The 14865-nt window shown below is 37.0% G+C and overlaps 1 protein-coding gene across 4 annotated transcripts in view; it reads left to right on the top strand.

Annotated features, from left to right (window-relative positions):
* Positions 1 to 14865, top strand: part of ptprua (protein tyrosine phosphatase receptor type Ua) — a 354316-nt gene that overhangs the window by 159597 nt on the left and 179854 nt on the right. For all 4 annotated transcript variants that reach the window (XM_073812654.1, XM_073812653.1, XM_065290946.2 and 1 more), the window contains exon 4: positions 8926 to 9007. In XM_073812654.1, the coding sequence (XP_073668755.1) occupies positions 8926 to 9007 (82 nt within the window). The remainder of the gene's footprint in view (positions 1 to 8925; positions 9008 to 14865) is intronic.

Genomic DNA, 14865 nt, shown 5'->3' with positions numbered 1-14865 from the left:
CTCATTCGCACATTTGTTTGCTGCCTACGGTATTAGAGTATGCGTAACATTGATGTTGAAGACATTTAGGTGGGTTGAAAAGCAAGGAGGTAAATAGAGGCCACTGTGAAATCCAACTGATGTTTATTGTGCTGTTGATGTCAATGGAGGAGGTGTTTTATCACATATCAACAATGCAACCAGACCTGCTGCATCTTCTAATGTTTTGTTGTGTGTGTCTTCTGGCTTATTTATTTGATCTATATTAGCTTCTTGTCATTTTGCAACCTTTAATTCATAGTGAATGGAACCTAAGGTGGGCAATACATCCTAAATATAGTAATCTCACTGCAAAAAATGACTTTCTTACTTAGTATTTTTGTCTTGTTTTCAGAAAAAATATCTAAAAAATCTTAAGTCAATATCTATTTTCTTGATGAGCAAGATGACCTAAGAAAATAATAAAAAATTTTAGACAAAAAATATACAATTTAAGTGAATTTGTGCTTAAAACAAGCAAAAATATCTGCCAATGGGGTGAGAAAATTTTACTTGGTTCACATTTTTTTTTCACCCCATTGGCAGATAATTTTGCTTGTTTTAAGGACAATTTCACTTAAATTGTATATTATTTGTCTTAAAACTAGACTTATTTACTAAGGTCATTTTGCTCATCAAGAAAAAGCATCTTAACTTAAGAATTTTCAGTTATTTCTACTAAAAACAAGACATAAATACTAAGTAAGAAAGTCATTTTTTGCAGTGCTTAAAGGGATCGTTTACCCAAAATAAAAATTCTGTCATCATTTACTCATCCAAACTAATTTCTATGTTCTGCTGAACAAAAAGATATCGGTTATCATGCCGGTTACCACTGGGCTATTGAATGCTGTATTCTGATTGGTTGAAAAATTTTCCATAGGTGTTAATTATTTTTCTTTATTACACGGCTCTCTGGAATGCTTGATTCTGATTGGTCAGTTGAGACATTTGCAGGTTCGTTCTTTTCAAATAATAACCGCTCCAAAATAATAACGCATAGCCGGACTACTTGCACGAGTAAAATCGCTCCGCGCCAATAAAGATCAATAAAGATTACTGTCTGTTTGGCGCCATCTTGTGACAAACACTCGACAACAACGACAAGACACAGAGAGCTTACTGAGACTGAACTTGACAAAATAGAGCATGACAGCTACGAAGCCAACACACAAAAAAAATACAGAATGGGCATTAAAACTTCTCAAAGACTGACTAAAAGAGAAAAAAATGGAGACAGACAAGTATGAAGCAGAGGATCTTAATAAGGTATTACGATCATTTTATGCATCTGTGCAAAGTTTTGCGGAAGGATAAAAATGTTAATTTAAAACAAATATGCCAAAAAAATGTTTCAAATTCATATTCATGTCCAGTTTTTTTTCTTATGTGGCAAGTAGCCGTGTAATAAGCGGGATAATGTAGAGGCAGCCGGTAGTTATCGGGAAATAAGCCCCTACAGTGTGATACAAGACTGATCACACTGTCGGGGCTTATTTCCCGATAACTACCGGCTGCCTCTACATTATCCCTTACTTAAAACGCACACCCGACCTGTCAAATGTCTTAAAATAAACACCAGAGCAATGTATGTGGTAACTAAGCAGAATAATTGACTTATAATTGACTTTGAATTCTTTAAAAATAATGCACCCCTGCGGTGTAACGGCATTACCACCTTGGGTGTGCATTATTAACTCTTTCCCCACCATTGACGAGTTATCTCCACCAATGACGAATTTTTCATCAATCCGTGTTTTAGGTGTATTGCATCTCCTGAATGAGTTACCGTACTTGCAGGTGCGTAATAAAAACAACAAAGAACAGAGAAAATGTAGATCATAATATCATATAAGAATGAAGAGGTATACATTGAACAGGCACTAGAGATGTTGATGGACTCGGACTCCGATCACTCCCGTTTTGAATCTGATTGGGAGCAGGAGGTTGCATTCCCAGACACACTCTCAGCACGATTCTGGAGTGTTTGATGATATATTTTAGAAATAACTTGCGTCCCTCTGTCAACATCTTTTTTTACCCGAACACTTGTATAATTGTTCGTAAAAAGAACAGCAAGCCACGATATTCAGAACCTTTCATGTAGGTAGCACAAACACAGCAGGAAGAGTTGTGTACAGTAGTTCGAAACCCAGCGCACAAGATCTGTTTGGAAACTTTCATTGTCAAGTTTGTGATACCCTTTATGCTCTTAACTGGAGCTCAGCCTCGAATACATTCACAGCCAACAAATCAAAGAAATACAACGTCTATCAGCTTACAGTGCCTGTTCAACAATATAGCAGCTGGAGACACAGTCTTGCCTTTGTTAGCAGAGCGACTAAAGGTTATGGGGAGGGATGAGTGATACAGTGTAATTGGCCATTCGGGAGTTTAGATCTGTAACCTCAGGCTCGAACAGAGAGAAGATCTCACATCAAATTCATTGATGGGTCAAAACCAGCAGTGTGTTGTGCTGAGTCACTGCCATAGTAGTTTACAGCAACTGTTTTTGGGTTTACGTGTGTATAGTAGTGAATTATTTTGTTGGGTGAGCACAAGATTGTGCTGTTTATTGAAAAATATTTATTTGTTAAGCATTGTTTAATACTGTGAAGGTGCATTTTCAAAACTATTCACACATTCAGCAGAACAGAAGTCTTTGCAGACCAAACTGTGAATTATTTGTTATTGCTTGCAGACAAAATGCATTCATTTACCACATTTGTCAAAATTCACAAACTCTTTTCTCATTCATAATCCACAACCTGCAAAACTACAGTTGTACTCATAAGTTTACACACCCTGGCAGAATTTAGGAATTTTTCGCCATTTTTCATAGATTTTGATTTATAACACAAAAATGTTTCTTTCACTCATGGTTTGTGTTTGCCTGAAAGCCATTTATTGTCAATCGACTGTGTTTACTCTTTTTAAATCATAATGACAACAGAAACTAGCCAAATGACCCTGATCAAAAGTTTACACACCCTGGTGATTTTGGCCTGATAACATGCACACAAGTTGACACAAATGGGTTTGAATGGCTATTAAAGATAACCATCCTCACCTGTGATCGGTTTGCTTGTAATTAGCATGAGTGTGTTTAAAAGGTCAATGAGTTTCTGGACTCCTGACAGACCCTTGCATCTTTCATCCACGGCTGCACTGACGTTTCTGGATTCTGAGTCAGTGGGAAAGCGAAAGAATTGTCAAAAGATTTGCAAGTAAAGGTAGTTGAACTGTATACAGTAAAACAGGAAAGGGATCTAAAAAGATATCCAACGAATGCCATCAGCAGTGTTCAAACTGGAATTAAGACGTGGAAAATAAAGAGTTTTGTTGAAGCCACAACCGCCATGGAAAATTGTTCCGGATGCAAAGAAGAACCCACAGATAACTTCAGGTGAAATACAGGACTTTGTGAAAACATGTGGTGTGGCTGTTTCAAGATGCATAATAAGGAGGCACTTGAAGAAATGGCTGCATGGTCGAGTAGCCAGAGGAAAGCCATTACTACACAAATACCACAAAGTATCCCGCTTACAATACTCCAAACAACACAGAGACGAGCCTTAAACCTTCTGGTGCAAAATCATTTGAAGTGATGACACCAAAATTGAACGTTTTGGTCACAATCATAAACGCTACATTTGGAGAGGAGTCAACAAGGCCTATGATAAAAGGTACACCATTCCTACTGTGAAACGCGGAGGTGGGTCGCTGATGTTTTGGGGATGTGTGAGCTACAAATGCACAGGACATTTGGTCAAAATTAATGGCAAGATGAATGCAGTATTTTATAAAAAAAAAACTGATGCGGAGTTCAGAACGCATGATTTTCAAACTGGTCGGGTGTTTCAGACTGCATGATGTATTGGCGACAGGGGTTTTCATACTGCATGACTTTACCGTAGGAAGAATCGCCGTCAACTTTGTCCTGGTCTGCAAACTACGTCTCACAACCAAACGCAACGAGAAGTGACGCGAAGGAAATATCGCGAGGTCACACATGCAAGACTGGGATTATTATTAAAAATGGTAGCCAGCAAGAAGCTTACCATTCATCATTTGCAACAGAAATAACAAGAAATAAAGATTATAAAGGAGGAAATGTTTGGAGAGACTTCTAGCTGTCCTGTATGGTGCTCTCTCATTGGCTGTAGGTCATCGCCGATGTTATTTTCAGTCAAAACACATTTCACACAGCATGATTTTGAATCGCAGACCGGTCCAGATATTTAGCATGCCAAAAATCTCACGGGTGTCTGCGACTCGTCTGCGTTTCTCTCCGAACGCGTCTTTGATAATTCATACGTCCAACTCGGAAAATCATTCAGTGCGTAAGCTGTGCATGGGACGCTCTTGGTCATTTCAACATGACAATAATCCAAAACACAAGGCCAAGTCGACCTGTCATTGGCTGCAACAGAACAAAGTGGAGGTTTGGGAGTCTCCTGACCTCAATATCACTGAGCCAATCTGAGGAGATCTCAAACGTGCAGTTCATGCAAGACAACCCACACATTTACAGGAACTGAGTTTTTTGCCAAGAAGAACGGGGACCTTTACCATCTTAGAAGAGAAAGAGCCTCATCCACAACTACCACAAAACACTTCAAGGTATCATTGATGCTTAAGGGTGCAATACACGGTGTTAAGAACTGGGATGTGTAAACTTGTAAAGGTATGTAAAGTTACAGGAGCACAACTGTATATGTTTTAAATGCTAACACACTGCATTTGAAATGGAAAACAAATTCAAACATAATGATGGCAAATTGCATGCATTTCTGCTGTAATTGTTTGTTTACAGTTTTTCTCGATTGCTGGGAACAATTCGCAATTTTCTCAAATCTTCAGACACAATTTTAAAATGTCACACCCAACAGAACAAACAACTAACTTCTGAATCCTAATTCAAACTGTGCCCTCAGATAATACACACATACTGTCAAAACCACTGGAGGGATTCATTCACAACACACTACCAAATGCATACCAAATAAGTTTTCAGATCAGTAATTTTGAACTTTATGAAATTACAGCACTGACTGATAACTCTTTCAAAACAACCTTGACAAAAGAAATGCGAAACAGTATTGTAATAAATACCTCTCCCTGCTGAAAGAAACAGCATGCCAGCAAGACCAGCATATGTTGTGTTTTGGTGCTGGTTTGCCAGTAAACACCAGCCAAACCAGCAACATACCAGCACCAGCTAAACCAGCACTAGCACCAGCATTCCCTACTGGTCGCATCAGCATCCCATACTGGTCATACCAGCATATGTGAACACCAGGATAGACCAGTCAGTAGTTGATTCTGTCTTTCATTTTTCCCCAGTTCCCAAAATCTTCAGCTACTTTTAGATATTTACTTTCAACTTTTTATTATAAATGTGTTTTTATTATCAATGTTTAACAACCTGCACCCGACCAATGTTTTCAACTAACCTGCCCTCAACTTGGACCGCAAACAAATGAAAATAAATATTGTACTGCTTCCTGGCCCGCATTTTTTAAAAGTAGTAATTGATTCAAATAGTTAATTGGCATCTTTATTTCAAACAACTCGACTGACCACGACCTGAGTAACATTTAAAATATTTTTGGATGACTCGTAACCGTGGGTGTCCGCCGGCACCCGTTCATTTGGGACCAACCCGTGCTTCACTGATATGCACCATGCTATCAAACTGATGTTCTCCCCAAACTGAAATTAAACGGTGTTTTCTCGTCGGCACCACACTGTGTGTTTGCACATGTGATATCAGAAAGCAATGTGATGTTCATGTCATGGGAGGTGACTGCGCTGCGTAATCGAGTTACCCCCCCCCCCCACACACACACACACACACACACTTCAGAATGTTTTACTGAGATTTCTAATCCTGTGCGAATTGGCCATCAATATTACAGACATCCTGTGGTTAAGTTGCATTATTCCATCTTCCGCCATATAACTAATCCCGTCCGAATAGGGCTAGAGTCGGACTATATTGTGGGTCTATAGTTAGCCGTCATTTCACTGTCTCGGTTATTGCCTGCTGGGGTAAAATCTCATCAACATCACAAATGATGCTTGCTCTTGCCAGGTAGTGTGAGAAAAATGCCCTTGTGTGCCTTATACAACCCTGGATAGACTCCACAGACACAGCTCCACAGGCGTCTAGCATTGCTTCCAGAAATTTGGATTCAGAAATGGGGAATATGCTGGCAAAGAAAGAATGGTAACCCTTGGTTGGTCATTGGATCAGATCCTATTTATTGACTCTTTAATTCTGATTGCTGTTAACAATTTTGAGTTTTAGTGATTGCAAATGTGTGCTTTTTGAGTTTATCTTGACTTGAGTTCATTATATTAAGAGTATGTGTTCACTTAATGAACTTATAGTGCAATTTATTTGGCCAATTTTTTTTTTTTTTTTTTTTTTTTTTTGAATATTGAAGCATGTGTGGAAACAGGTGAATTGCGTTTACTGTTATGGGGAATCTGTGTGTATGTGTGTGTGTTTGGGAATGACATAATGGTATTGTTTTTATGCCCACATTGTGTGTGTGTGTGACTCCGTGTGTGTGTTTAAGCAATTGAGAAAAACTGTAACAGAAAATTTTAGCAGAAAATGCAGAAAAATAAATTGTGATTGGAGCAACCGTGAATATCCCAGGCCAAAGAGGAACTAACATCATATTACAATCTGTGCACTGCCCAATGATGTTTTGCTGGTACACAAACCACTCATTGGGACCTATAATACAGAGAGGCTCATTTATTTTCTGGATGACCTGCATAATGGACTTGTGCCAGAAGAGGAGAGAATGCAAAGCGCATTAGACTCCCCAACCTTCATTGTTGTGTGGGATAATGTGACATCCAAGCACTTTGTTACAGTATTTACAGTACTGTAAACCCCATAAAGGATTTGTTTCTCTACGTTGAGCTATGTCCACCTCCATACATTATGACCACCATCCACACAACCAGATGACTTTATTGAAGGCAATGAATGTGGGGTGTGAGAGCATTTCTCCTAAAGACTGCCAGGGTTAACAGAAGACCTCAGAGGACCAGAACCCTTACAGTCATTTACAATAATTAACTACACCTTTTGTTTCAGTAATGTGATGATTATTATTGTAGTCCTTGAATTCCCTCTTTCTCACCCATTAACTGTAATTTCAAAGATGAAGTACTATATTTATAGAAAGAAAATTGACTAGTTTCTGATTCATTCACATGATTTAATTTATAATTATTTTAACATATTTTACCATAGAAAACTTTAGTGAAAAGTTCATTTAAAAAAGTAAAGTGAAAAAAAAATTCTCTAATAAAATACTGATTTATGTGAAAAATCATAATTAAAAAAAAATAAAATAAAAGTTCATAATTTATGTAATGGTCTCTGTTAGGGTTTTTTAGGTGAATGTGTTATGAATTTATTGGTCTAAATGAGTTTTGGAGGTGAGATTAATTGTTTCAGTATTATACAATGCTTTTAAGCAATTGGTTAAGGGGCCTTTTACATGACAAAGATTTCAACCGCAAACAGGAAAGTTTTTTTGTCGTTTGGCTGTTTGTTTACACCACAACATCGTTTTGGGGTCCTTAAATATAAACCATTGAAGATGAGCTTCAAAGTGCAACTTTTTGACAATTACGCCCTTGTCATCTCTGTGTAAACTATGTAAACGTGAATCAGTGATAATGATGACATCATGCATGTGTGATAATTAAGTCTATATGCATGCGCGAGTATAACCAAAACAACAATGGTGGCCTATAGGACTGTGTTTGTGCTGCTCAAGGTACTGAGTTTATTAACGCCAAAAAAGTAAAAAAAAACGTTGCCACTGTTCAGTCCAGGGTCAGTTGTAGTAATAAACCTAAACAAAATAATCCATCTAAATAAAATTGCTCGATGCTGTCGCCACATTGATTGTTTGTATTTATCGCTCTGTGAAAGAATGTGTGCTGGTGTAGTGTTTCTTTACAAGGCAACATCACCATTTATTGGCCTGGCATATGTAATGCAGCGTATTTAGTCGTCTTTGTGGATCCGTGTACATGCGGATCTTTTTGACAGCGTTTATGTAAACGTTTTCATAAACGCAAAGGAAAACTTTTTAGTCTTTTTACTACATGGTTGAATAAACAATAGATATATCTACACAAACCTTGAAGCAAAATGCACTTTTTTGAAAATGCATTCTTGAGCTTTTTATGCAAGATCCAATGTTTTGACATGTATGTATGTAAAGTCTGAGAATTGTTTATAAACACATTATAAATGTTAGAAACGTATTGCCTAAACACATTACAAAGACTGAACTATGTAGTACTGAAATGTGCAGTTACACCGTCAAACAGTTTTTCAGGTTGTTCAGGATTATTTGTGTTGGGGTGGGGCCATGCACGGTGGCTCCAATGCATCATCGAGCCACCGCTTTAGCCCCGCCCCTAACACAATCCTGAGCATCCATTTAGGTTGTAGCTGTATTTGAAATTTGAGAGAGATGGCAACTTTCCCACGAGTGAGTGTGGTTTCAGCGCCAGCAGAAAATCCTGCCTGTTTTAAAAAAAATATTTAGTTTATTTGACTTTTTTAATCACTCAAATTTGACTTTACACGTAATTTAATTAACACGGATTTTAATACAGTTTTTATGCTGCATACCCTATAGATATTGAATGATTATAAGGCCCTATTTAATTTATATCTTTATATGTTTAACATTTTTGTCATTTCCAATTTCTGACAGTAACCTTTCCATTATTTTGCAAGAAAAAATATGCATATTTATTATATTCCATATGAATGTCTTTAATATTTAAGGTGTGGTTTTATTACCGTTTTCTTGCTGTGTATCCGGTCTTATTCTTTCTTTATCTCTTTCTCCACAGATCATTTTCGAGGCCACAGTCTCATCTGAGCAGAAGGGTTACATCGGTCTGGATGATATAGTCCTGTTAAACTATCCTTGCTGTAAGTTCTGTCTCTCCGCAAACACATACACACACATTTTCATTGACCTTTTCCAGTCTAGAGGAAGGCGTATAACCGGGTCAGAGCCCCCGGAGAGAGACACAAAGGTTCCCATTTCCTCCTGTCAGAGCTTCAGGGTGCCCGCTTTGATCTGAATAGCCATCAAGGAAGACAATTATGCAATGACACTTTTGCTTCCACTTCTCTTGTTCTCGCTCCACATCATCTTCCTGTAGGTGACCTTTTGTGCTGATATCTCTCCGTCTCTCAGCCCCTGCGGTGGACGTCTCAGATGTGTTTCTTTATACGCGTTGGCTCTCGTGCCCTCTGTGTCATTGCTTAATCTGTTGCTTTAGTCAGGTGTGAATGAGCGCGAGCGTCTCGTGTCCGTCTCTACGCTGTTATTTTTACCTCACAAATTCCCCGTGTCCACACACACACCTGACGACACTTTCTCCATTAACGCAGCGGGAGACTTGCGTTGTCGGATGCCGCGTGATTCAGCCCCTGTCATTTCACCGTATATCTCTGTACCGGCTGACTTTCAGGAAATGTGGTGCAGTCATGCTGACATGAAAGTGATTGTATGTTTGCTTTTAAATTCAAGTGCTCAGTTTGCTTCGTGCTTTAATTTGGATCGTGTTACTGAGTCGAAACATTTCTGCATTTAAATTTGAAAAACCACAGCCAGAGCAAAATTGCAGATGCAACGGAAACAGGCAACTAATTGATACATGAAGAGTTTGAAAAACTCAGAGTTTTTACATAAATCTAAAGGTTTATCTGTTTTGCACCAGTTTGCAAGAGGGCTGTTGGGGGTTGTGTTTGGACACATTATTAACTTGCTTTCACTTTTTACAGATTTCCACTATTTATTGTTTTTCGTAAGGCAGTATTATAGTGTGTTTAACCCAATTCAACTGTACTTTATAATTCAATATTTACATCACTGTAACTATATTATATCACAGCTGCCCGATGAAACTCACATATGTCCAAAACGGTTACTTTTCAGGAAGTGAAAAAAACACCGTATTTCAAAAGCAGTTGAATGTTGCGTTGTCATACTTGGTACGGCATCTTTACATGTTACAATATTCTTGCCAGTGTAATGATATAATCCACATTAGACCAAAATTGAGTTTAAATGGACATACGTGCATATTTTACAGTAACGCTGGTCGATACGCGTTCTTCTGATCATAAATTAGAATGGCCAAGTCGCGTTTCATATTGACAGATAAATACGCTCAGTTTATTAAAAAGCCTACGTCTTAGTTTATTAAATACGCTTAGTTTATTTAATATTATTTATACATTTATTAAATGTCTCTTGCAAACTTTGAATGGACAATGAATCAATACACTGACATGGTAATGCTAGACAGATACTTTGTTTGTCCTATCGTAATTTTGTCACTCCTAGACGTACGTCTGGCGTCAGGGGGAAACGTTTACCTCGATGAAGGAAAGTCATTGTCTCACCAGGCTATGTTTATTCGGCTATCCAGTGCTGAGCTTCGATGAAACTTCATGAGATCGGCGAGGTGCTTCGACACCAAATGGATATACGTGAAAATGAGATGACATGATTTCACAACTTTTCATTGGCCATTTAGATATGTGAAGCATACTGCATACGGAAATTAACCTGGACATTCAATCCGTCGAAAAATCTCAAAATCGGCAAAATGGACATACGTGGTTTTCATCGGACAGCGACGATATACAATCTTATAGTATGTTTGATCTAAACCCATGACCTTTAGTAGAACAACGCTCTACCAGTTGAGCTACAGGAACATGTTCACCACTACATGTCGTATACTACATTCACTTCACAAGTTTTTAAGGCTAGGTTTGTATTTCAGACAAAATAAATCAATGTTTTCACCCCGTCACCTGGCTACTTCTAGACACCCGGTCATTTTAAAGCACTGTACCGAAATGCTAATAAAAGCTGTATTATAGTGTTTGAAAATTGCAAGGCTTTGAGATGTCTGAAAACCTTTGAAATTGATTTTCTTGGTATGCATTTTTCCTAAACATTTGAAAAACTCTTCTGGAGCTTGTAATTGCGTTAAAATCATTGCTTTCTCCCCAAGAACGTTGAAGGAAAATATTTTTTGCTTCTAGTCAGCCAGCTTTGCCCTTGTATCATACTTTTACTTTACTAGTTTTCATTTCTGCCTGTACATGCAAGCATATGTGTGCTAGAAATTCCTATCAAACTGCTGAGGTAATGTTGCTTAGGCGAGTAAGGGCACTAAGTAGTCAGCACCATGGACAGCTCTTCTCTGAGCTATTGCTACATTAAGCTACTTATATATATATATATATATATATATATATATATATATATATATATATATATATATATATATATATATATATAAAATACAACAAACGTTCACAAGTTCTTGAATGTTCTTTCATGTTATGTAATAATATTTTAGAAATGAGCTTTAGTGAAAAGGAGCATAGGGAGCAGCAATGGTCACTGTTTTTTATGGGTTGCACTGTGGGAATTTTTATGGAAGAACATTTAGTGCACAAAGCATGTTGCGATTGAAACAGCTCCTAAAATGTCCGACACCCTGATATGTGCCATGACTCCACTCTCAGAAGAAAACTTAGGACCGTATCCTTTAGGTACAAATATGTATACATTTGGTATCAATATGTACGCTGAAAAAAAGTGGTTGCACACAATTACATTATCTAAATTTAAATAAATGTTTTTAGTAGGGCCGGGACTCGATTAAAAAAAATAATCTAATTAATTAGAGGCTTTGTAATTAATTAATCGAAATTAATCACATATAAATATTTGACCTGAGAACATTGAGAAGTTATTTTTTCACATGGATTTTTAGTATACCATGAATAATGACTGAATAGATAAGCTTAAGCAACAAAATATTGTTTATTTTTGTTCAACCAAGTCGTTGTACCCGGAGTCGCGCTAACGTCCACGCTAGCTGCTATATGTTTTGCATTGAGATGATACTTGAGGCTCGATGTGCTGCGGTGATATGTGAATTCCTTACACACAACCATGCTCTTATCTACGCTTCCATTCATCTGTTCGTTTTTTTTTTTTAAATTTCCCATCCACGGGGCCAACCAAAGCGATCTCATCAGCTTCTTCGTTCATGTTCACTGTGGTTTGTTGTTGTCTGAAGTCATGAACGCTAGTTGGTGCTCCAGTATAATTGGTCCGCCGAAACTCATCCAATGAGAAATGTTCCGCAGTGCAAAAATAAGTGCGATTAAAATGCGTTAAAAATGTTTAACGCGTTATTTTTTGTATATTTAATTAATCTTAATTAACGCGCTAAAGTCCCGGCCCTAGTTTTTAGTTGAACTTATTCAACTAAAGGTGTTACCAATTGAGGTATTTTTTTAAGGTTATCCAACTTTTCACTTTTTACAGTGTAATATAAAAACACACAAACATTCCCCCCAGCCATTTTTTGAAAAGTTGCCCGCCAGCATTTTTTTTTTTTTTTTGTGATTTTCTCAAAGTTTCACAAAAATGCCTTCCAGAAAAAAAACTGCTTTCTGCTTTTAAACAAACAAACAAACAAACAAACAAAATGGGGAAAAAACATTTCATCCTATTTATATATTTTTTCTCTGCTCATAAATTCTTATATATGGGTATTTTTCTTCAAAAAAAAAAAAAAAATATGTTTTTTATCAAAACATACACAGAGTTTAAAATTATTGGCTTCAGTTTTTTTCATAAATTGGGTGAGTGCATTATTATAATTTTTTATGCAAATATTTTCTCTAAATTGAAGAGATAACTCATCAATGGTGGGGAAAGAGTTAAAATTGCATACTTTTTTTATATTTACTCTCTTTAGGCTGTCTCATGCAAAGCATGCTGGGAACTGGAAATTCTCACCCATTGCTTTACAACACAAATGTTTCATGTAGTCCCAACTTAAATAAGTTATGTTCACATATGTTGATTTAAAACAAAAGTGGTATGCCTAAAAACACTTAATATTTTTAATTAAAAACAAATTAATATTGGAATGGATTAAAGAGCACATTTTAATTGTTACATTTAATTAGGGTCAGAATAATTTTTTTCAGTGTACCAATGAGGTCGTAAAATGCACTCTTTAGGTACTTTTTGCAGGAGAAGCAATTCGGTAACAGCTTTTTATAATTTTCTTCTGAGAGTGTACTGAACAAAGGAGCTTACTGAAATGCACTAAATTGCTGACAACTACATCCAATATGAGCCATTTCAAGAAATGCATGTGCATCAGAAATACCTGTCATTTCATCTGAAAGCTACCTCATTGCTTTTCGAGAGGACAATGTGTCAAGGTATATGCACTTGATGTGCATGATTAATATAAGGTATTATATTATACCGGATATGTTGTTCTAGCTTACATGAAAAAGGGGCAGGTACATCTAAATTACACTGTAAGTGTAGTGCTGTACCACTCTGAACGAAAATAAACATTAAGAGAGACAAACTCACATTTTCACATTAGATGTTTTGTGTTTAAAGGCATCTCTAGGAAGCTGCGTGTGAAATGATTGTCATGGATACCAGATATATTGCAGCCTAATTATTTGTCTAAATAACTTACAAAGGCAAAGAAAATGTTTTATTTCTCTGCAAATGATTCAAGAGATGATCTCTTGTTTCCTGTGATAAGTCCTAAATTGTATATTGTGTTTTGAAACCGCATGCCGCATATTTTGCATGTTTCAACACAGTCATGAACAGCTTGATAGTCCATTAATAATTTAAACTTGTGCTTGTAAAGCTGCTTTGCTGTGTTGGCATGTCCACAAGTGTTTATTGGGCTTGTAATCAGGTTTTGAAGTTCAATGTTGAATTTATTCATCTTATTATTACTTTTTCTTGCAAGATCTGGCAACACAAATAAATGCGCAGTAGCTCGTACCGCAGAAATCACATTGCAGTGAGTAAATGGCTGTAAAGAGGAATTGAAATAAAACTGAAAAAAGTTATTTGGCAAAACTTACAATTTTTTCTTATTATAAGTGACAGGGCCGACTGTTTAATATCCTCATTGAGCCGTTCTGAGCCACACGCAACTGGTTATGAAAGAGCCAAATACATTACAAAAATCTGTGTTATACCAAAATAAACCATGGTTGTATTTTAGTGGAAGTGTTTTCTGCCCTATCGATTGTTGATTTTGCCAAAAGCATATATAAACTATACGGTTGCAGTTGCAAAAGCATGTTTGTTTGTTGTTGAAAAAGATCTATGGGCTTTTTATAATCAATTTTAGATATTTATTGTTCATTATTTCTTTCTAGTCCTTCAGCTGGTGGATCTCATTCTTGAAATATCCTCCACATTAATGCCAATGACTGATAATGGAGGGTGTTTTTGAGAAAACTGATGTTTAAAACAGAGCGACATCCAAACACTGCGCAGCACTTACAGCCAAACCTTTCCTCCAGCAACTTTGTCAAGGGGTTGGGGTGAGAGACTGGTACCATGGAGACAAGTTTCCAGAAGCCACCATGAGAAGTGTGTGTGTGTGGTTTTGCTACCTATAATCGTCATTATAAATATCTGCTCACAAACACTTTTGTATATTATCAGACCAGCTGGTCGACCTTCAGCAGTCCATGTCTTCCTCTTTCATAACATATTGTTTGTTGTATTTGTTTGTCTGTGTTTATTTCTAGACGCATATGTCCTCACCAAACAAAAGCTGTCAAATCCTTCGCTTTAGCTTGGTAAAAAGGCTGACAAGAAAACACGCTCGTTGAATGAAGGAATCTTAAAGTCAAATTGCTTATTCATTAATGCAACACATGTTTTTTTCGGGTTCAAAGAAATGTAC

This window comes from Paramisgurnus dabryanus, chromosome 19 (assembly GCF_030506205.2).
Source record: "Paramisgurnus dabryanus chromosome 19, PD_genome_1.1, whole genome shotgun sequence".
NCBI classification, from domain to species: Eukaryota; Metazoa; Chordata; class Actinopteri; order Cypriniformes; family Cobitidae; genus Paramisgurnus; species Paramisgurnus dabryanus.
This window is presented reverse-complemented; position numbering and strand designations above follow the sequence as displayed.